Source organism: Gymnoscopelus braueri (assembly GCF_963280865.1).
Source record: "Gymnoscopelus braueri genome assembly, chromosome: 3".
NCBI lineage: Eukaryota > Metazoa > Chordata > Actinopteri > Myctophiformes > Myctophidae > Gymnoscopelus > Gymnoscopelus braueri.
In genome coordinates this window covers 46,180,334-46,203,183 of record NC_137612.1, presented here as the reverse complement: position 1 = coordinate 46,203,183, position 22,850 = coordinate 46,180,334, and the positions used below count along the sequence as shown (strand labels likewise).

The 22,850-nt window shown below is 42.9% G+C and overlaps 1 protein-coding gene across 3 annotated transcripts in view; it reads left to right on the top strand.

Annotated features, from left to right (window-relative positions):
- phf2 (PHD finger protein 2) overlaps positions 1-21,947 on the top strand; it is a 48,877-nt gene extending 26,930 nt beyond the window's left edge. For 2 of the 3 annotated variants that reach the window (XM_080423149.1, XM_080423148.1), the window contains exons 10-23: positions 2,768-2,859; positions 4,240-4,329; positions 5,816-6,067; positions 6,748-6,903; positions 7,453-7,569; positions 9,091-9,206; positions 9,829-10,007; positions 10,633-10,700; positions 11,790-11,992; positions 15,164-15,549; positions 18,618-18,713; positions 18,803-18,912; positions 19,844-20,246; positions 21,446-21,947. In XM_080423149.1, the coding sequence (XP_080279275.1) occupies positions 2,768-2,859; positions 4,240-4,329; positions 5,816-6,067; positions 6,748-6,903; positions 7,453-7,569; positions 9,091-9,206; positions 9,829-10,007; positions 10,633-10,700; positions 11,790-11,992; positions 15,164-15,549; positions 18,618-18,713; positions 18,803-18,912; positions 19,844-20,246; positions 21,446-21,534 (2,357 nt within the window). In that variant the 3' untranslated portion in view covers positions 21,535-21,947. The remainder of the gene's footprint in view (positions 1-2,767; positions 2,860-4,239; positions 4,330-5,815; positions 6,068-6,747; positions 6,904-7,452; positions 7,570-9,090; positions 9,207-9,828; positions 10,008-10,632; positions 10,701-11,789; positions 11,993-15,163; positions 15,550-18,617; positions 18,714-18,802; positions 18,913-19,843; positions 20,247-21,445) is intronic. The other variant, XM_080423150.1, reaches the window with a different exon arrangement.
- The last annotated feature ends 903 nt before the right edge of the window (positions 21,948-22,850 follow it).

The window sequence follows — 22,850 nt, the reverse complement described above, 5'->3', positions numbered from 1 at the left end:
ACTTCGACTATTCAAAAATAGCTGATCTGCAAGCTCACAACGCATAGCATCAAGCATAGTTTGACACCAACACATTTTTACTTTTACCCCGGTAAAATTTCGAGTATTTTCTATATCGCGATATTGCTACTTTTACTCGAGTAAACAATGTGAGCACGTCTTCCAGCACGGTGCCTGGAGGTAATCCATTAGTATCCATGTAGTGCTTGTGATCACAGTGCGCTGTAATCAGTGCTGATTCCACGGAGGCATTTGGTCGAACGCTACGCGCCCCCCCGAACGGCCTCTGGTTTGAAGAATACCTTTCATGAGCTGACAAGACTAATCAGATAAGCTGCTGATTGTTTTCTATCATCAAAACACCATTAAAGGCGGAAAGCCACATTAAAACTGCATTCCCATAACTGGGTTTTATGGTCGGAACCGCTTAACCCATTCAGACCGGGAACGCATTTTTCATTTCTTTGGGCTATTCAAAATAGCGCGGCAAATGAGCTTGTAGATCTACTATTTTGGAAAAATTTTGAACATTTTTGCAAATCTTTAAATATAAATATATATATATTTTTAAACTCAAATCTTTGCTTCTGGGGGTTCCATGGAACCAAATATTTTGAGATGGGGGGGGGGGTCCACGGCCAAATACATATCATTTTGGGGGTTCTTGACATGAAAAAGTTTGAGAACCACTCATTATAGCAACATACTTTTTTTTTCAAAAAAACTGTTAGGATTTAGAGGACATTTTGTAGAATCCCCCAGTAGCAAAGATTTGAGTTACAAATGTTCGCTTTAAAAAAGATATATTCAAAGATTTGCAACACATTTTCTTGATTAAAAAAAATAGCAGATCTACAAGCTTGTATGAGCTTGTATATACGATACGATAATACTTTATTGTCAGTTCACACTGAAATGTGTCTTGCGACCCAGCAGCCTTGTATGCAACACATAAACAGTACACACATTTGACATGACACAAAAAACTAAAACAAAAATACATACATAAAGACATATAAAGACAGGAGCAATGTCCACCACTCAGCCTACCCCTGGCCTAAACTCCTGATTAAGCCTCAATGTTGTCTGATGGACAAAGGACCTCTTCAGTTTCACCTTATTGTATGTTGGAACACTGTACTGTATCTCCTTCCTGAAGGCAGCAACCTATATTCTCCATACAAAACATGGCTAGTGTTTGAAGTGATATTCCTTGCCAACCTTAGCATACTGTTATTATACATAAATGTATAGAGCCTCTGAAGTGGTTGTCCAACAATCTTTGAACAAATGTTCAGTTGCTGCAGCAGTTGTGACTTTAAGGCTACAGACAGACATCCATACCAGGTGGTACTACAGTACTGAAGAACATATATATAGATATTTTTGAATAGCCAAATAATTTAAAAGAAATGACACACAGATGCTTCCCCGGTCTCAATGGGTTAAAACTTCATTCCCATAACTGAATTCTATGGTCTGAACCGCTTATTTCGAGAACAGCGAGATCCTCAACAACTTTTGCCGTGTGGGTTTTGAGGGAAGAGTTTGATCTCAAAGTCTGAAACAAAAAGGAGGTAAAAAGATGAATCTATATTCTTATTGTCCAGAGACACAGCCTCGGAGGCCCTCCATCCACAACAAAACCGGAGGCCAGGGGAGTTTTTTTTTTTGGACGGCGCTCGCTTGTTTCTCGTCCAAATAAGTTCTGTTTCGGCTGCTCTGCGTCTCGAAACAGAAAGCGTAATTATATCCTCGAGCAAATCACCACTATTACTGATTGTCCGTGAAGTCGTTTGGTTTTGACGTTTGACGAATGGGAGCCAGAGTGGCTTGCAGGGAGAGCGAGCGGAGAGGGAGCCGAGTGTCTCACTCAAGGACATGCTGAATTTTGGATAGAAACTTGGCGGTTGTTGACATGTTCGGCTGCTTCGGGGGGCCCTGACTGCCAGTGGTGGGGAAAAAGTACTCAGATATTTTACTTAAGTAAAAGTAACGATACCACGATATAAAAATACTCTGTTACAAGTAAAAAGGCCTGCGTTCAAAATGTTACTTGAGTAAAAGTATAAAAGTATTGGCATCAAAATATACTTAAAGTACCAAAAGTTAAAAGTACTAAAATGTTTGAAAATAGCAGATCTACAAGCTCACAACGCGTCGCGATGCGACGCGTTGTGAGCTTGTAGATCGGCTATTTTCAAATAGCCTAGGTATAAAATAGGCCTAAAGTGGTTAAAGTATGTTTTATAATATAATAATTAATAGATCTGCAAAGTAACTAGTAACTTAAGTTTTCAAGCAATTGTAGTGGAGTAAAAGTACAACATTTGCCTCTGAGATGTAGTGGAGTAGAAGTAAAAGTATTGGAAACGGGAAACACTCAAGTGAAGTACAAATAATTGTCAGAAATTGTACTTAAGTACAGTACTTGAGTACATGTACTTAGTTACTTTCCACCACTGCTAACTACCAGGCCGTCCTGGGGCCAAAGTGGCCCCGCTCCAGACCGTCTTGATAATATCACAATGCAAGCCTTTTACAGTTTAGCTTTATTAGAAACTTGAACGCCGCTCTGGGAGAGATAATACACATACTCTGTCATTTTTTATTTTAAATTATTTTAGTTTTTCAGCTCGGTGCTCTCAACTCTTGAGTGTTAATTTAACTCTGGAACCACCTCAGAGTCGAAATAACCCTCAGGACTTTTGCTGCTTTATCTGATTCAAATATTGTTGGACTAAAATATTTGTTCCTTTTGTTGCAGGTTTACACAAGGCTAATAAACAACCGGCTCCGTACTTGGTACACGGTGCCAAAATCATCAATGGAGCATTCAGGGCATGGACAAAAAAACAGGTGAATGTACTTCACACACACACGTGCTCCTGCGCCCACACGTGCGTGCATGCACACACACACACACACACACACACACACACACACACACACACACACACACACACACACACACACACACACACACACACACACACACACACACACACACACACACACACACATATACGCATGCACGTGTGCCTGCACGCACGCACGCACACACACACGCACGCACGCACGCACGCACGCACGCACACACACACACACACACACACACACACACACACACACACACACATACGCATGCACGTGTGCCTGCACGCACGCACGCACACACGCACGCACGCACGCACGCACGCACGCACGCACGCACGCACGCACGCACGCACGCACGCACGCACGCACGCACGCACACACACACACACACACACACACACACACACACACACACACACACACACACACACACACACACACACACACACACACACACACACACACACACACACACACACACACACACACACACACACAAATCCTCAGTGTTTAAGTGATATAACGTTTATTGTTAAAAAAGTTAAAGCTCTATATTCTGATAGTAATCATTAGTGTGTGTTCAGTAACGGGGCTCTCCCCGTCTCTCCAGCTCTTTAGTAAACATTTTTTTCAGGTGGGTTACATATTTCATCCAATCAGGAAAGAGAACCCCACAAAGATCATTTATCAGCTTGTGTTCCGGTTCCAATTTTGTCTGCAAAACGTTTAGTGTCATCACTTCCTATTTGACTTGTTTCTCCTGTATCCTGTATGAGTTCTTTCTCCTGATTGGATGTAATTGGTATCCCCACCTGAACATGTATTTTTTGTTTACTAAAGACCTACAAAGACGGGGAGATTGATTGATTGATTGAATACTTTATTAGCAGTTTGCTAAAAAAGCACAGGAAAGTACAGTTCAATACAAGGTCTGCTAAGAGGATTTTAAACCCAAGAAAGCCCATGGCTTGTTTCCATTGGGGTCCTTTGTACTCAATTCATCAAAACGTTAATGACAGAGAAATATACACTGCTATGCAAAACATCATATAAACAGTTTGAAAAAAATAAAAATAATAATCAGATATGTTCGAGGGGGGGGGGGCTAGGCTTTGACTTTTACTTTTAGAGCGTTTTTTTTTAAGGAGAGTAGGGATTCCCCTGTTACTGAACAAACACTATAGAAATGATTACTATAACAATGAAGGGCTATTTAACACTTATTTTAACAAGAAAGTATCACTTCACCACCTATAAGTTATCCGTTTGTTTCTCTGAGAGTGTGCAAGTGCCACTTTGTACTCTTACAGAGTTAATGTTGTTAAAGCAAACAATGACCATTGTTGTCGTCCATCCCTACAGGCTCTTCTAGAACATGAAGATGAGCTTCCAGAGAACATGAAGCCCACCCAGCTCATTAAAGACCTGGCCCGGGAGATCCGCATGTCAGAGGTCTCTTTCTCTCTCTCTCTTGCTCCGTTCTTTTGGCATCTGAATATTCCATTGTGAAGACACGTAAAGTTCAGCGTGCCCTAGAGAAATGACTTAAGACAGTCACTTTATAATTGTTGCAGCGGGCTGAATGTTTATTTGAAGACCTTTTTTGAAAGAGAACTTTCTCTCTAAAGGAGAACCGCTGACGCTGTTGATGTTCACTTCGGTACATTGTCGACGGTTATCATAGTCTACAGAAACAACTATAGCCTATAAGAAACAATTCCCCCTTTCTATGTCTGTTTTGGCTGTTCTTTATGTTCCTGCAATTCCCATTATGCGTTTTGAGCTTGTCGATCCGCTATCTTTTGCTAGTTTTGTACATAATGGTTTCCACCCGACAGAGACGATATTTTATGAAGACATCATCACTAATTTACTGTAAACACAGTGAACATGGACAATGTTACACCCACCCAGGGTAGTGGCTAAAAACCAAGGATTATGTAAAGAAGGATATGACAGATAGATGTTCTATGCCAAAGATGCACTGGGAGGCTAACTGGCGCCGGACATTCAGAATCAGACTCAGAATGAACTTTATTGTTATATCACTAATAATAATTTAAAACAGTGTTATATGTCTTATTTTATTTTCCTGAAACAATTATTGAATGCAGGTGGCAATCATTAAACCATAGTGTTTATTCTTAAGCTTGTCCACCCGGATCTCATTGACTTCAATGCATTCCATCAAAACTTCCGGCTCCAATTTGCCTGCCAGCTGGAATTGTACGGACCAAGAGAGTTTCTGTCCAACTGTCCAACAAAATATCAGTTGTAGTTTTATTCGTAGTGGAGGTAATGTTTTCATCACAACTTCAGCAGCATTTCAGAGACACACAGAAGACTGCTGTTCAGCGCTATGCTATGCTAATGGTACATTAACTCATTCACTGCCAGAATAAATACATAAATAAATCATCCACTGCCAGCGATTTTTCGATTTTCTTCCCTTTTCAAGTGGTCACAGAATATTTATCTCCAGTGTGGTCGATCCCCTGATAGTCGCTAATCACGGGGGGTTTCACTGTGCTTCCTTGAAAACCAAAAAAAAAGTCATCGCCACCCCCCGTTCACTTGTTATAGGCAGTTGAAAATAGCATGTCTCGTCAAAAATACATAGTAAAACACGGGAGGCGAGATACAGGCCATTTCCCAAAGACATTAACTAGGAAGTGAATGGAGCAGTACATCTTGGGATCACTTGATCTCCTGGTCTTCTGTGTGCATCTGGGGATGAAATGGTCACTCATGTGTTAGCGAAGAGCGCCATCAAGTGGAGAAGAAACCCACTAACAGTCGTCCTTGGCAGTCTGGGCCTTTGGAAAATAAAGTCGTCAAAATCGTCCTTGGTAGTGAATGAGTTAAACCTACAGACATAATGGCGAAAATGACGAGGTTTCCCTTTTAACCATCAAAACGCCATCGTTTTCATCCGCAGAACGCCACGAAAGCCATTAAGAGCGAGCCGCCCCCCAAGCCCCCCAGCGCCAAGCCGGCGAAGCCGCCACCCAGCGCCAAGCCGCCCCCCAAGCCCCCGGTGGAAGAGGCTCCGTCCTCGCACTCCGAACCGGAGGAGCCCGTGTCGCCGGCCCACGTCCCCTCGCCCTGCAGGGAGAAGGAGTCCAGGAAGAAGGGCTCCAGCAAGCCCCCCAAACCCCCCAAGATGCCCAAAGCCCCCAAACCAGCCAAGGTATCCTATGGTTTCAAATATATAGAATGTTATTTAGATAGCATGTTTTTTTAGACAGATGCTAGGTTCATTGTTTACCTGGTATCTTATAGTTTCATTTGTTTAGTTTAGTTTATTTGATCATCTTCACCAGTATCAATAAAATCATAAACAATGAACCTAGCATCTGTCTAAACAACATGCTATCTAAATAACATTCTGTACTATTTCTAGTAACTAAACTAAGGCATGTACGTAGGATAGGCACTTATGAGCTTTAAGCTTCAGCCTATGCCTTTTGATCACCTCTAACTATGGAACAGTTTGCTTATGTTCATGTATGATTTCATTGATACTGGTGAAGATGATCAAATAAACTAAACTAAACTAAACATATATGAAACTATAGGCTACCAGGTAAAATATAAGCAAACTGTTACATAGTTAAAGGTGATCAAAAGGCATAGGCTGAAGTTTCTTAAGCTTATAAGTGCCTATCCTACGTACATACCTTGGTTTAGTTACTAGAAATAGTACATAATGTTATTTAGATAGCATGCTGTTAAGACAGATTCTAGGTTCATTGTTTATCTGGTATCCTATAGTTTAGGAGGCACTACACGGTCTCTCTGCATTCTATGTGCTTAATGTAAGCTGCTCTGGATTTGCTAAATGCCTAAATTGTAAATTGTAATTGCAAGGTCCCCAAGGTGAAGGAAGGAGGGAAGAAGAAAGCCAAGAAAGCCAAGGAGACGCCGGTTACTCCTCCTCCTCCTAAACCTTCCAGCTTCGCTGCTCTGGAGTCCCACGCCAAGGACATCCTGAGCAAGATGGACCAGCAGCCCAAGAAGGCAAAGGTGAACGTATACATCATGCATTATACTATACCAATACAACATGTAATATAGAGATCGTATATCACTAACGTATCGTTGCTGTCAGGCAGAAACCTCTTATCTCCATGTTGTCTTTCGTGAATTAATGCCCTACCTATCATACCACAGCGTCTCACAAAAGTAGCAAAAGTTCGCACCGAGTTTTGAGCTTGTAGATCTACTGCTTTTAACGAGGTTTCGTTCCGCTTCAGCCGACTCGATCTACAATCTCAGCTAATGTAGATCCGCTATGTTTGAACATTTTTGAAAATGTATGATAATGAAAGTGCTTGATTTCACTATTATTTCACTGGCTTGAAATAAGTCCAGTGAGAGAATGTATAAGAATTACTATTCAGATCATAGGTTTAACTAACCTATAGACAGTTGTAGAATTATGTACTTAATCCAGGCCCTGGCACCAAATCTGTTCAAATTGGGGTCTGGGGCCTAATATGACATGCAAATGTTTGAGAACCACTGCCTTATGTATGACTTTTTACTTATGTGATGCTCTCTTCACATCCCCAGGCTGTTAAAAACGTCCTGAGCATGTCAGAGAAGGAAGTGTCCAAGCAGAACAACGTGGAGAAGTTCGAAATCAAAGAGCAGAACAAGAACAAGACGGAGGCCAAATGGAAGTACAAGGTAAAAAACGCAACGTTAGCCGTAGTAGGCTTGTGAGATCAGACGGTCCTACTTGAAGCCAAAGTAAACAGCGCAAACGATCCTTTAAAAGTTGAAATAAACCGAAGCACGGTGTCTTTTCGCGAGAGTTAATCGTGCAGTCGTGAAGGTCAGGTGCTAAGGACTCGAACGGAAAAAACGAAGGCTCCTCCGAAAGCGATTTGCACACTTCACTTCAAAGCGGTCGCGGGCAGAGCAGAGCACGGCGCGGTTCCGAAAGTCGCAGGTTTAAACGGCCTGCGGCTCATCAAAGCCACTGCAGAAATATTTCGCCCTCGCAGAGTTTACCTAACGGAATTACACTCATATCGTCATATCCACTGCAGTGCGTCTAAGTATTTACATATGCCCTTGTCCTTTAAGGAGCTTGTTGTGTCATTACCGTTGAACGACATGGAAAGCATTTTGGGAGCAAAAGCACAACTCTCCAATGGGAGACATTAGAGGTATTCGGTTTCATGGAAAATTCAATGTCAAACTGCTTTGGAATGCTTGTACTCACTCCCAAGGTTCCTGATCCAAAGTGCTCCTTCACATCAAGACAAGCATTTGCAGATGGGACGGATTGTCTTCTATAGATACAGAGCAAGGTCACTGCGGCATGCATCTTCACGTTGGACCACAGCTGAGGCTGCCAAGCGCTCACAGCTCTGCGTTTTTAGTTTCTCTCTAACATTGAGGAGAGCAATGAGGCCTGCAGAGTGGCGGACAGTAAACAAAGTATATTTACTTGAGTGCTGTACTTGAGTACAGTACTGGAGTATTTGTATTTTCGGATAGCTATGACTTTCACTCTACTACATTTCAAAGACAAATATTGTACTTTTGACTACACTGCATTTGTAGGAAGGGATTTTTTTTTTATTATGAATTAACCACTTAAGCCCTATTTCAAATGTGAAAATAGCAGATCTACACGCTCACGGCTTTTAGATCTGCTATTAGCACTATTATTGATATTTGTTTGAAAACTTCTGGAAAATCATTGAATTGTTTTGGAAAATGTCAAAATTTCAATACAGCAATGCATTTACAATTAAAAGAAAATATTTTAATATATATATAATTTTTTTTCTCAAATCTTTGCTTCTGGAGGTCCCTGGAACAAAATATTTTGAGATGGGGGGGGGGGTCCGCGGCTATTTTCGTCAAAGATATTTGGTGGAGGGCGTAAACAGGAGGAGGCCTAGTATAGAGCCCTGGGGGGCTCCAGGGTTTAAGTGGTTAAAATTAATCAAAGGTATTAAGTGAGTAGGAGTAATGTTAACAGTAGCATTTGCATTGGTCTGATTTTTCCACAATGACTTGATTCCATTTGGCATTTGGTGATGTTCCCTCCCGGTAATCCTGTGGTTTGGTAGAACCGGGCACACCAAATGAAAAAGGCAGGAAAGTGAGGCCTTTTAACATCATAGGGTTTAGATTAATCCCTTCTTTATGTCACTATTGTTTTTCACCAAAATGTCTTTTTCAATTTTACAGAATAGCAAACCAGATTCCCTGCTGAAAATGGAAGAGGAATGCAAATTTGACCGAACGCCGCTCTTGGGCAGTAAAGACAAGTTCAGCTTTACAATGTCTCACAAGAAAACGCTGGGGTATGTATGTATGTATACCTACGTTGTCAGGCAGAAACCTTGTATGTCCAAAACTGTTACTTTTCAGGAAATGGATTTTTTTTCCCAACGGATCCAATATAGTTATTATTTAGCTCTTGTCAATCAACTTTTAATTGGTTACATATTTAGAAAACCTACAGACACACTTAGCCACTTTCTCTGTCACCCCCAAAAATTCTAATAACCCCCCAAAAAAATCAGAAATTGCTACAACGCACCACAATGCAACGCGTTGTGAGATCAGCTTTTAGATCAGCAATTTTTGCAACTTTTCTGTGACACTGTAGTGTGACAAAGTAGGGCACTTAAAAACATAAAAATATGGAGATACAAGGTTTCTGCCCGACAGCAACGATATGCATTTGCCACATAATGTCTCCCTCCTCCAGAAGGGAGCATGTTAACCTTGTCCTGCGGTGTATTATGATGATCATATCGTTTTGCGGCCATCAAGCGCTGCAGCCATTACGCTCGGCTCAAGGCCTGCCAGTGTTGTGTGTGTGTGTGTGTGTGTGTGTGTGTGTGTGTGTGTGTGTGTGTGTGTGTCTGTCTGGTACCAGCCCCCTCTTATTGTGTTTTTTGCGGGTTTCCCCCACACCAGCTCAAAGGCACTGAAACCTCAGACCAACTCCAGTGTTTTTGGATCGTTACAAAACATCAAAGAGGACAAAGCCAAGCCAGTGAGGGACGAGTACGAGTACGTCTCCGACGAGGGCGAGCTGAAGATCGACGAGTTCCCCATCCGCAGGAAAAAGAACGCCGTGAAGCGAGACCTGTCCTGTGAGTATACTGCATCGCTTAACCCGCTCAGACCGGGAACGCATCTGTGTAACCACTTTATCCATATTTTATATACTTTGGCTATTCAAAAATAGCAGATATACAAGCTCATAGCGCGGCACCGAGTGCCGCGCTATGAGCTTGTAGATCTGCTATTTTTTTTAAATCTTGAACATTTGTGTAAATCTTTGAGTATATAAATACTAAATTTGAGCACCGCTGATATGGAAACATAAGTTTTTTTCAGAATACCGTTGAGATTTAGAAGACTCGGCTTCAGGTCTTAATGGGTTAAGCAACATTACACCAAAGGGTATGCTTTACCGTGATTATTGGCTTGCAAAGGAAAAAAGGACCTGTATTCCAATTCATCCAATGTATTTATTATTTAGTCGCAAGCTCTCGTTAATACTTTAAAAGAGCACAACGTGTCGCCCTAAATATACATTTGGGTTAAAGTGGTGAAACTGATTTTTGATACAGTCTTAACAATATTTTACTGGGGACCTCCTGGAAAACCCCTGAGGACCCATGGGGGGGTCCCCACTTTGAGAACCACTGTGATAGAAAGAATTCCAGCTCTGAGGCATTGAGACCTTTGTCCTTATTGTCCTGTTGTCTGCAGTTTTGTCTAACATCAGAGAACCCATACAGCCAGCGAAGAAACCAAAGCTACAACCATCAGTTACTAAGGTACTGCATAGTGCACGCACGCACACGCACACGCACACACACACACACACACACACACACACACACACACACACACACACACACACACACACACACACACACACACCGCTCACCCGTGGTGTAAAATGACTAAGTACATTGACTCAAGTACTGTACTTAAGTACAATTTTGAGTTTTTCTTTTTTACTTTACTGGAGTATTTCCAATTTTCACTTTTACCTCTACTCCACTACATCTCAGAGGCAAATATTGTACTTTTACTCCACTGCAATTATTTGAAAACTTTAGTTACTAGTTACTTTGCAGACATACATTATTATATTATAAAACATACATTAACCACTTTAGCCCTATTTTATACATAGGCTATTTGAAAATAGCAGCTCTACAAGCTCACAACGCGTTACTCAAGTACATTTTTTAACACAGGCCTTTTACTTATAACAGAGTATTTTTATATTGTGGTATTGCTACTTTTACTTAAGTAAAATATCCGAGTACTTCTTCCACCACTGACACACACACACGCACGCACGCACGCACGCACGCATGCACGCACGCACGCACGCACGCACGCACGCACGCACGCACGCACGCACGCACGCGCATGCATGTACGTACCAGGGCTGCGGGAGTGCTCTCCCATAATGCATCAAGACGCCGCTGAATCAAAGAGGAGAGAAGCTGAGGAGATTGTGCCAAAGGATCACCACAGACTGATGATGGGGAAATAGCAGTGGTACAAATGGTGGATCAGAGCTCCACCAGATGCGCGGCTGTTTACTAAGCGGGGAGGTTACGGGAGGCCAGATAACAACCTTGGTCTGTTTCATGCACTTTGTTTTTAAAAAAACTCACTCGTTCGGGGCCAAGCTGGTGTCGTGGTAACAGCTAGTTAATGTGATCAGCGATGGAGCAATGCAACGCAGGAAAACACTAATCACCGCATTCAAGGCGGAGAAAATGGGCAGCACATGTTACGCTAACAAAATGTGCATTTGGAAGCAAAAATTTGTCTTCTGTTTTTGGTGGATTTTATGGGTATTTATCTGTTACTTCCCCCCCCCCCCCCCTCCTCCCCTCCCACAGTGTGTCGACTCCTCAGATGAAGAATCTCTCCACATAGACACCGAGGCCAAGCCGGAGGTCAAGCCGGAGGTCAAGCCGGAGGTCAAGCCGGAGGTCAAAGGTCGAAATTCCAAGGTCAAGAAAAAGGCCGGCAGCGCGGCCGGGATTCTTGACCTATTGCAGGCCAGCAAGCAAGTGGGCGGGATCGACATCAGTGCCAACAGGTACATATAACCTCACCTCAACATCACCAGTTCCATTACTGTTCCAAAATACTCCATAATAAACGTACTTATACTTATAATAATCCCCAGACCATTTCTTCAGGCAGTCATACATCGTAGCACTAATAGATCAGTGGTTCTCAGCCTTTGTTTGAGCTCTGGACCAGTAGCATATTTCATACAGGTCTAGAGCTATTCCCGGCTAAAATGACGGACCCAAACCCTAATTGTAGCCATGAGGTTTATTCAGAGATCCGATTTGTTCTGAGATATTACAGAACCGACCCCAACACTGGTGGGTATTATATGGACCTGACAAACCTGATAGTTGCAATTGCTGGGGAAAAATTACGCTCTATGCCAGTTATAGGCTACTCCATAATGGAATCTAGCAGCTACGAGTTAGCCTACAATAATAGACAATTACATTAAATTGCATGTTTTCACCTCGATGAAGAAGGAATCCATGATCGCACACTGTGTGCGCAGCTTTGATCCCATGGAGGTATAGTTTGATACATTCTGAAACTCAGCTGTCAGCCTGGCACGCATGCACAGCGTGACCTTTTGCCTCCTTGTTTTTGAGCTGCAGTAAATTTGATTCTAGTTCAGCCTAATCGTCACATAGCACTTCATGCTTTTCTGTCCTGATCAGCGCTGAGTAGCGCTTCTCTGAGTAAATGATAGAAATAAATTAATTTCTTGGGTTAACTACTCCTTTAAAGCCAGATTTGAACTTAGTTGTACATCAGTGTCGTGCACCAAAAATAGTCGATCTACAATCTCTCAATGCATCACGCTGAGACATGTTGTAGCTTGCAGATTGGCTATTTTCAGTGCACGACACTGCGCACAATATACATTTCAAGTTTTTTTCCTACATTATGCCTATTACAGTACTTTAAACGTTTTCCTACATTTAATGGACTTATGAAAGCTATATTTAACCCATTAAAACCTGTGTCATTTGAGAGTTTTAGAGTTGGCTATTCAACAATAGCAGATGTACAAGCTTGTACATCTGCTATTTTTGAACATTTTTGAACAATCTTGAAAGTGTGAAAACTACTGATTTAGAAGACATTTGTAGAATCGGCCTCAGGTCTTAATGGGTTAAACATATTTTGATACATTCAACACAATATATATTTTTTAAACTATTCCCCATGGAACACTGTAATTATGCCATGGACTGGAGTCTGGACCACCTGTGGTCCTGGACCGCTGGGTGAGAAACAGTGAAATCTAGTATCTCATAAAGAAGTCCACATGGACTGACTCAGCCCACTGTGCCACCAGCCACCTCATTCAGTCCATTCATTTCGCTCTTCGCTCTTAATGGACTGAGCCACTGACAGGCAAATGGCCGCTTCAGTGACAGATATGATCGGAGGCCTACACTTCCGATCTCCCTAGGCCGAGAAATCGGCCGAGAATTGAAGTAACAATTTACACATGGTCCTGTTAGCGGTTTACGCGTGGGCTCGGCATTTGTTTAATCTGCCGTTAATTTGTCAAGCGTGGCCTGGCTTAAGACCCCCCCTGCCCCCCTCCCCCAAACCCCCCGTGTGTCCCACTGTTTGCTGTTGTTTTCCACTCTTGATGGTCCACTTCCACCGCAGTGAAAGCTACAAATGAGCGACGAAAGGCCGAAGCAAAACACAGCCGAAATATGTTATTTTCCTCAATTCTCCCCCTCGCTTTGAAAGCGGAAGCATGACACAGTGATGACAGGTCACCAAATGACCAGGGATCATTATGGCCGCGCTTAAAGGGGCCTTTGTTACAGCTCACTGCTTAATGACTTTAATAGCTGCTAATCTGGACAGTCTGAATTAGCTTTTAAAACTGCTCCTTTAAACGGCCAGTAGTCCATGGAGAATATTTATATTACACACACTTTTTCTTTGGTCTAAATTCACACTTGGCTAAAGGTGCAGTTAGTGATATTTTTGGTTAAAGTAAGTGTTAGAAAGCCCTATATTCCGATACTAATCATTGCTATAGTACTGTATATAGACTGTTTGCCCAGTAACAGGGGTCTCCCCGTCTCTTCAGCTCTTTAGGAAACAGAAAATACATGTTCAGGTCAGGTCAGCAATTTCATCCAATCAGGAGAGAGAACTCATACAGGATACAGTATAAACAAATGAAATAGGAAGCGATGACACAAACAAATGAGCAGACAAAATTTAAACTGGAACACAAGCTGACAAATGATCTTTGTGGTCTCTCTCCTGATTGGATGAAGCATGTAACCCAACAGAAAACTTATTTTGTTTATTAAAGAGCTGGAGAGACAGGGAGACCCCTGTAACTGAACAAACATTCTATAGCAATGAGTACTATCAGAATATAGATTTATTTAACACTTATTTTAACCAAAGAAAATCACTGACCCTACCTTTAAATGAACACTGCAGATTTTACAGTGTAAATCGGGGGTCCCAGAGATGACCCACCTGTGTACGCTCTCTCGGAGTTACAGACCCGAAAGGGTCCATTTGGACGCCCTGGTATAGTCATTAAAAAAAGCATCTGTTCATTTTAGATATTTTGCGTTGGCTATTCAAAAATAGCAGATATACAAGCTCACAAATCTGCTATTTTTTGAAAAATCGTAAAAGTGTGCAAACTACTAGTAGGCATTTGTAGAATCGGCCTCAGGTCTTAAAGGTTTCATGACATGCTGGTTTTACAAAACATTTAAGTCTTTATCATGGTCCTTCACAGGTGAATTAAAAGGTTTTAACAGAAAAATCCACTCCAGTGAGCCATGGCAGTTTTTTTTCTCTCTGTGTTCTGAGGCATTTTCAGCTGCAATGGGAAAAAAAACCTATTAGCCTGCGGGTGTCGCTTTTCCTGTCAATCATCACCTCTGCTCCGGGATTAATGGACTGTGACATCAAAGTCCACGGGCCAATCACCGCACTTTTCTGAGCCTAATTATTCAGAAAACCCCAGACCACAGAAAATCCACTGAATGTTCAAAGTTCATTTTTTTGGGGTGTAATTGAGGTCAGAAAACCAAAACCATTTTTTATTTTTTATTATTGAAATTTGATGTCATGAAACCTTTAATGGGTTTAACTCCAGGGCTGCAGGGCTCCCGGGCTGTGCGTGTAATGTCTTGTGTGTTGTGTGTTATCTTCTTCATTGACGTACTTACAGTCAGCCACCTGCATCCCCCAGCACACAGGAGGCCATCCAGGGCATGCTGTCCATGGCCAACCTGGCCTCTTCGGACGGCCTGCAGCCGCCGTCCTGGAGCAACAGCCAATCCAAGGGCAACAGCCAGTCCAAGAGCAATAGCCAGTCCAAGGGCAACAGCCAGTCCAAGAGCAACAGCCAATCCAAGAGCAACTCGCACGGCGGCGCGCAGGGAGGCAAGAAAGGTGGTGGCGGAGGAGGGGGAGGAGGAGGAGGAGGGGCCGCCAACAGTAAGCGGCCCACCAAACGCCTCCCGAAGAAGCCACGCAAGAGCAGCAGCATGGACAGCATGGACTTCGACGACGACCAGGACCACATGGACGCCTGCTTCAAGGACTCCGATTATGGTGACGTGTTGCACTGACTAGATACAATGCTTTATTGTAGGGATTCGCCGATATGGAAATTCTTGACCGATACCGATGTTTGAAATAACAATTTAGCCGATAGACGATACTGATACCGATATTTGTTTATTTCGTTTTTGGTGTTATTATTTCCCCCTTTTGTGCCAGGGAAACAAATAAATCTTCATTATAAGTAATAACTGTTCAGAATCTGCAGAAACAAAACATAATTGCCTTGATGCAAGTAACATTAACGAGTGTCAACGAGCATCAGCTGGACTGTGACACACACACCTCAGCTGTGCTGAACTGAAAGTGACTTTGGAGTTAGATTTGGAAAAAAAAGCCCTTGAATATGACATGATAATGTGATTATGGTAAGCTTACATTTCATATCACTAACACCATAGAGTAAAAACTCATGTAACTTTAACCAGCAAAAAAAATAATGCAATACCGATATTGACCTATAACAAAAATAATCCCTCCTCCCCACATAAAAAAAATGTGGGGACCCCCTAGAACCCCCCAAAGACCCCTAGGGGTCCCCAGACCCCACTTTGAGAACTACCGGATTAGACACAAAAAAGCCATTGCTTGTTTCCATTGTGGTCTGCTATGAGACAATACAACACACAACATCCATACGATACTAACATCCATAAAACACACTCATAAATATACAGTTTAGAACAATACAGATAGGACAAGCGACTTCACAGAGGCACCTGGAGATGCAGTAGTGAAGACAAAAGATGAAAAATAGAAGTCCGCACACTGTGACTTTGCAAAAGCTCCCAGTCAAGGCTTTATTGAAGATTAATGTTTCGACACACAAGACCCACTGTGTCGAAACGTTAATCAATAAACCCTTGACTGACTGGAAGCTTTTTGCAAAGTCACAGTGTGCAGACTTCTATTTTTTAACTTGCCTTAAATCCACTGTTGGTCCTGCACCTGCTGCCCAGCGGATGTGCCAGTTTTATTTTTTCTTTACCTGGAGATAGTGAGCCATCTGCAGCCACGAGGCAGTCCATCCAGGGGATCTAAGGCCAATTAACACTGTAGCCCACCGTTGCTCAACGTCTGTTTTCCGGGGCCCACCAGGGGTCCAGGTGGACCCTTACGGGTCTGTAACTCTGAGAGTGTACGAATGGAATGGTCCCCAGACCCGATGTAGAGAACCAGTGCTGTAGCCTGATTTATACTTCGTCTCACGATGGCGTCTGATTTACACTTTGAGACACACACACAGGTATTTAGTGGGTGTGGCCGAGTCCGCCATTGTCTTATACTGTAGGTGCAAATGACACAGGTTATCAGCTTTGAGTGTGTGAAACAGATCGTATAAAATTATAATATTTAGTGCAAAACGATGGCCCAAGTATCATAGTATGGAAAATACGTCCAAATGTAGTTTTTTGCAAGCTCACGAACCACAAAAAATAGCCAAATCCACATCAGAAGTACCTTTATTTGCGCCTGTGAGCCTGTAGATTAGCTTTCCGGCACGCGACATCGGCGAGTATAACTCAGGCTTGTGCTATTTATGTTTTATTAAGGAGAAAATATGACAAAGCAGCAGTGGAGAAATGTTCTTTTCTTTTGTTTGATATGAGGAAAAGAATTATCTGCCATCTCTCTCTCTCTCTCTCTCTCTCTCTCTCTCTCTCTCCCTCCCTCCCTCCCTCTCTCTCTCTCTCTCTCTCTCTCTCTCTCTCTCTCTCTCTCTCTCTCTCTCCCCCCCTCTCCCCCCTCTCTCTTTCGGCACTGCTGCTAACAGGTGTTGTTAAAAACAGCTTGACCTTGGCTAGTATCAACATGTGGGTCCTTTAATGCTAAATGTGGCTTCAGGAAGTTTTCATTAGCAGTAGATGATAGGCCGCGCTGTTTACTTTGTGTGCGTTCCTTTCCAGATACACTCTTTAGTGTTGCTCCAATTTGCCATTTCTTTCCCCCCGCGTAACTTCCTCCATGTGAAGCCCGTCCAAAAACAACATGGCTGACCCTCCCCGCTTGTTAATAAGCCATTAACATGAGCTCACGATGGCTTTCTCCTCTACATGCTTTCTCAACTGATTTTCTAATTAGTCATTAGTTAACACGAACGTTCCCCCGCGCTCTCAAATGCCCCCCCCCCACACCCCCCCACTGAAACGCCACAGTTCCTTTCTTCTCTTGTAAACAGGCCATTTTTTATCTTGATCAACCAATTATGGGAAATTCAAGTGCACATGTTTTAAACGGCAGCGAGCGGGGGGGGGGGCAGTCGACAGCTGTCTCACAGCTGACGGGGGACGGGGGGGACGGGGGACTAAGTAAACGCATGCATACGTCGCACATATGAACAAAGTATATTAACACAGTGACTCTCAACGTTTTTCCGTTTCAAGGACCCCCAGTTTGATATGCATTATGCTTCGTTCACACTGGCAGATACAAAGCTACCATTCATTTCCAATGGAAGCCAGCGACAGATACAAAGCGATACCCGACGTTTGTAGCTGTTACAAAATCTACACAGCTGCAATCCAAGGGGAGCTGACTTCAACTGTAGCTACAGTACAAAGCTGCAAAAGTGTTGTTTAACCATTTTCCACTCACCTTCTCTAGTCTCAAAATACTTTTGATACTTTTGTGAGACGCTGTAGTATGATCAAGTAGGGTGTTAATTTGCGATAAAACACAAACATTTTAAATATGGAGATATGATATAGGTTTCTGCACGACAGCGACGATATTTTCTTTTATATTTTTCGCATGCTGATGTCAACGAGCATGTTGATCTGTCACTGCGATATGCAGCTTGTAGCTTTGTATCTTTTGTCGCTGCCAGTGTGAACGCAGCATTAGGCCACGGCCCCCATTTGATACCCTAATTCTTTATCCCTGGGGCCCCGATCTAGACTGTAAAGTTAATTTAACTCTGAGAGTGTACAAATGTAACAAATGGACACTTGCGGGTTACATTTCTACACTCTCATAGTTACAGACCCGTAAGGGTCCATTTGGATGCCGACATCACGTACATTTTTGACTCAAATTCTTCGCCTTCTTTTTTCTTTTAGTTTACCCTTCACTGGAGTCTGAAGAGGATAACCCTGTCTTCAAATCCAGATCGAAAAAGAGGAAAAGCTCAGACGACACTCCGTACAGCCCCACAGGTAAATAAAAACAGCCAATAGGGTTCCTCACTGCTCACTGAAAGGTTCGTCCAGAGGTTCTAACATCTGGGTCCTTCTGTGTTGTGCAGCGCGTGTGGGCCCGTCGGTTCCGCGCCAGGAGAGGCCGGCCCGGGAAGGGGCCCGGGTGGCGTCCATAGAGACCGGACTGGCGGTGGCCGCGGCCAAACTCTCCCACCAGGTAACAACTGACTGAAACATCCTGGAGCTGCTGTGTATAGTTGATATTTATGCTAAATGTATACAGCATCGTGCCTCGAAAATATCACATCTACTGTACAAGTTAACTATGTGTGGAGATCTGATATTTCTGGTTGCATTTTTTTGCCCACTTTATTAAAAAAAAATCAGCACCCTCTGGTGGACAAATATGCAGACAGTGTGACATACATGCCACACGCACACGCACACGCACACGCACACGCGCGCACACACACACACACACACACACACACACACACACACACACACACACACACACACACACACACACACACACCCTCTTTCCTTCTGTAGCACAAGAAACAAATGTCTATATCAGTCGTCATTTATCTTTAATTTCTCCAACAATATGCAAAAACTGCATATTTGGGGCATAATTATGAATAATGAATGATGATTGATTATAATAAATTACAGCTAAACTGTGATTAGTCTGATTATAATTCTTTTATCTTTTGACAGCCCTAATTAATATGAACTAGACCAATGCCTGACCTACCACAACGATGCAAGTTGGGATTATATGCCCCACCCGGTTATGTGATTAGTATCAGAGGTCCCGTTGTACCGGTTTGTCTGTCTGTCTCTTTTTATGCCCATATATGGAGATCCCTGATGTCAACAGTATACATGGGCATATCGGTGGGATCTGCGGTTCTGGACAACCGCCTATCCGACCAAGCGCAGAGCTTGAAGTTGATCGTTCGGAGGGTTCTTGAGATGCAAGAAATACACACGCTCACACGAACAAACACAAACGCACAGAGTTCGTGCATTTACAGTAGGATCACGGAAATCGACCTTCGTAGCATAAAAGCAAGAACACACAAGAATAGATTTTTTTAGCAGCAGGTCGCATAATATGTATATCTTGTTAAAAAAAAACATAGGAGGAGCAGCAGAAAAGCAAGAAGAAGAAGAAGAGCACCAAAAAGAAGGTTCCGGTGACGGAGGATGTGCCGCGGGCGCCGGCGGGCAAGTTCAGTCAGGACAGTGCCGGCAGCTCACCGGAGCACCAACCGGACCACCCGGACCAGCAGGACGGCAGCCTGTCCGACCAGGAATACCACCCCGGCACGGGCAAGTCGCCGGGGGGTCCGCAGCCCATGGCGCCGGGGGTCTTCCTGTCCAACAGACGACCGTCCACCTCCTCCCAGAACACCAACAACAGCACCAACACCACCACTAGCAGCAGCACCACCACCAACAACAACAACAGCAGCAGCAGCAACAACGCCACGGCAACGCCAGCGGCCAAAACGGACCGCGGGGGCGGGGCCGCCGACGCAAAAGGTGAGCTGAGGTGGAGGCAGGGGCGGTGCAGTTATAGCTCGTTAGCATCGTTAGCATCACTGAAGAGACAGGATGTCTTGTAATAAGTAGATAGAGCTGCGGTTCCCAACCTTTTTTTTGTGGGGGGGGGGGGGGGGGGGTCGGGTCCGCTTGAAAATCTCAAAAGCGCTGGCAGCCGTGTTAACTGCTAAGTGGTCAGATGGGTGGGCCGCATGCATTTTCAGAGCATGTTTATTTCAATTATCAATCAGTCGATTGTGTTCCCGGCTTGGATCATTGGAACTAAGTCAACTAACCTAGTATACTTTAAGCTCCTATTTGTTAATATCCCATTTTTCCTTAAATGTTATATCGTCAATAAAATCGTAGCGTTTTGCCAATTATTTGGGCCCGGCCCCCACAGGTTGAGAATTGCTGAGTTCGACAGACCTTTATTTCAGGTCCTGTCGCCAGAGGCAGCACATCAGTTCAGATACAGAGCTACTGTAGAGCTAGATACAGCTCAGGGTAGCAACAAGAAAACTATGAATGAAAAAGAAAAAAAAAGGTGACTATAGCAATACAGTCCAACAGTAGAACACAGTATCAGTGCAAACAACATAGAGTCAGTGTCAGTACAGTATTGTCCTCAGAATGGATATTACTCCACAGCTCTTTGTGCCAGTAGTGATTTAAAGAGCAGATCTTACTTATATAGTATCACAGCGTGGCACTGATTTACTGGCAAATCTAATATTAACCCGTATTATTTATAACAGCTACCATAGCTATTTGTAAACAAAGACATGTACTTTCTAACACAGTCCTTTTCAATTTCCTATTAGATATTGAAGAGTATATATAATATATATATACATACACACACACACACACACACACACACACACACACACACACACACACACACACACACACACACACACACACACACACACACACACACTTTTTATATTGTTGAGCTGATTGTCAGCCAAAACCTCTCCCTGTTACTTATTTAAGCAAACTAAAGCAACATTCTTCGCACAACTGACCAAAAATGTTTTGTTTATAACTATTATGCCTGCAATGTCTTTTGTGTCAAAAAAGAAGAATTTGCCATTATTTCAGTTACAAGACTTGTATTATGTTATGGCAGCAAAGATGAACCAGATGGAAGTCCTTATGTGTGTGTTCTTTTTTTCTCCTTCGGTTCTTCACAGCGAAGCGGCTAAAGAAAGGAATGGCAACAGCCAAACAGAGACTTGGAAAGATTCTAAAGATCCATCGAAACGGAAAGCTCCTTCTGTAGCATGCAGTAAGACTGTCGTAAGACGCAAACTCACCCTTCTTTAAAAAGCCAACGACTGACAAACAAACACAAACAAACTGAGAACCAGAGGGGGAACAGAAGACAGAACGAAGAAGACGCAAAATCATGCATTTCTTTCCTCCAATTTCTAAGAAGAACATCACTTCAAATAGGTTTTTGCCTCTTACTTATACTTTATAACTTTCAGATATTAAAAGTGTACAGAACCTACTATAAATATTTTTTAAGAGAAACACGTCTCATTTTACTACAGCTGTCCGTTTATCAGGGGTTGCAAAAAAAAAAGAAAGAGAGAAAAAAAAAAAAAAGAAAAAAAAAAGGAAGTTAGAAATACATTGCAGTCATTCCAAGACTTTGTGAAAGTATCCCTTGCATGTATTCAGTTGCATGTGTGCTCGGGGGTGGGGTGGGGGAGGGTCTGGGGGGGTAGGGGTGCTTACAGGTTAACTCCTACTATATATGGATGCAGCTTATCATTGCCACTCAACCATCTGTTGATTTATGATGAAATCATTTATACTCCCGCCACGCGGCGCAGCGCGGCTTGCCAGCAAGAACTGAAGCTTCGAGTGTTAGGTTAGACTGAAGATCCGTGTCTTGTCGGCGAGCGATTACTACAAATTACCGTATAAATATTGAGCTTTAGAACGATAGATAGATAACGAGAACTTGTCCCTCCATTCTGATCCACTGGTCTCTGTTTTACAGGCAGACCCACAGCTTTCAACCTGACGTCCCTATCGTTGTTATTATAGGAAATGTGTAGGACATTTTTCAAAAATGGTTCCCAAATAGGAAAAATTGCGAATGTACAAGCTCACAACGCGCCACAATGCGGCCGGTTGTGATCTTGTAGATCTGCTATGTTTGGTATTCGGCGTACAACAAAGTATATAGGGCTTAAGTTGTTCATTGAACTTTCATCTTGTGTTTGTTTTTTTTGTCACACTTTTATTTGCAAAGCACTATCAGCGATCATATTTATTTATGTTAAGGATAGCACTCCAAAACGGCACTTATGAAAACAACAGCAAAGCACAAAGGACAGACCCTTCCCTGAGTACTGTCAGACCTAACAACGGATCACGCCGTTCAATCGTTTTTCTTCTTTTTCTGTTAAGGATTAAACATTTTCACCGTACGCAGTCCCATTCAATGTAAACCACGCCGTCGTCGAAACAAAGCGATTTTTCATCTTGGCCTGCTGAGGTGAAAACATTTGCAGTTGTGTAATTTTAATTGTTAAACCCGTTGGATTTTAGATGCTCCTCTCTCACTGACATGAAGGGGACACA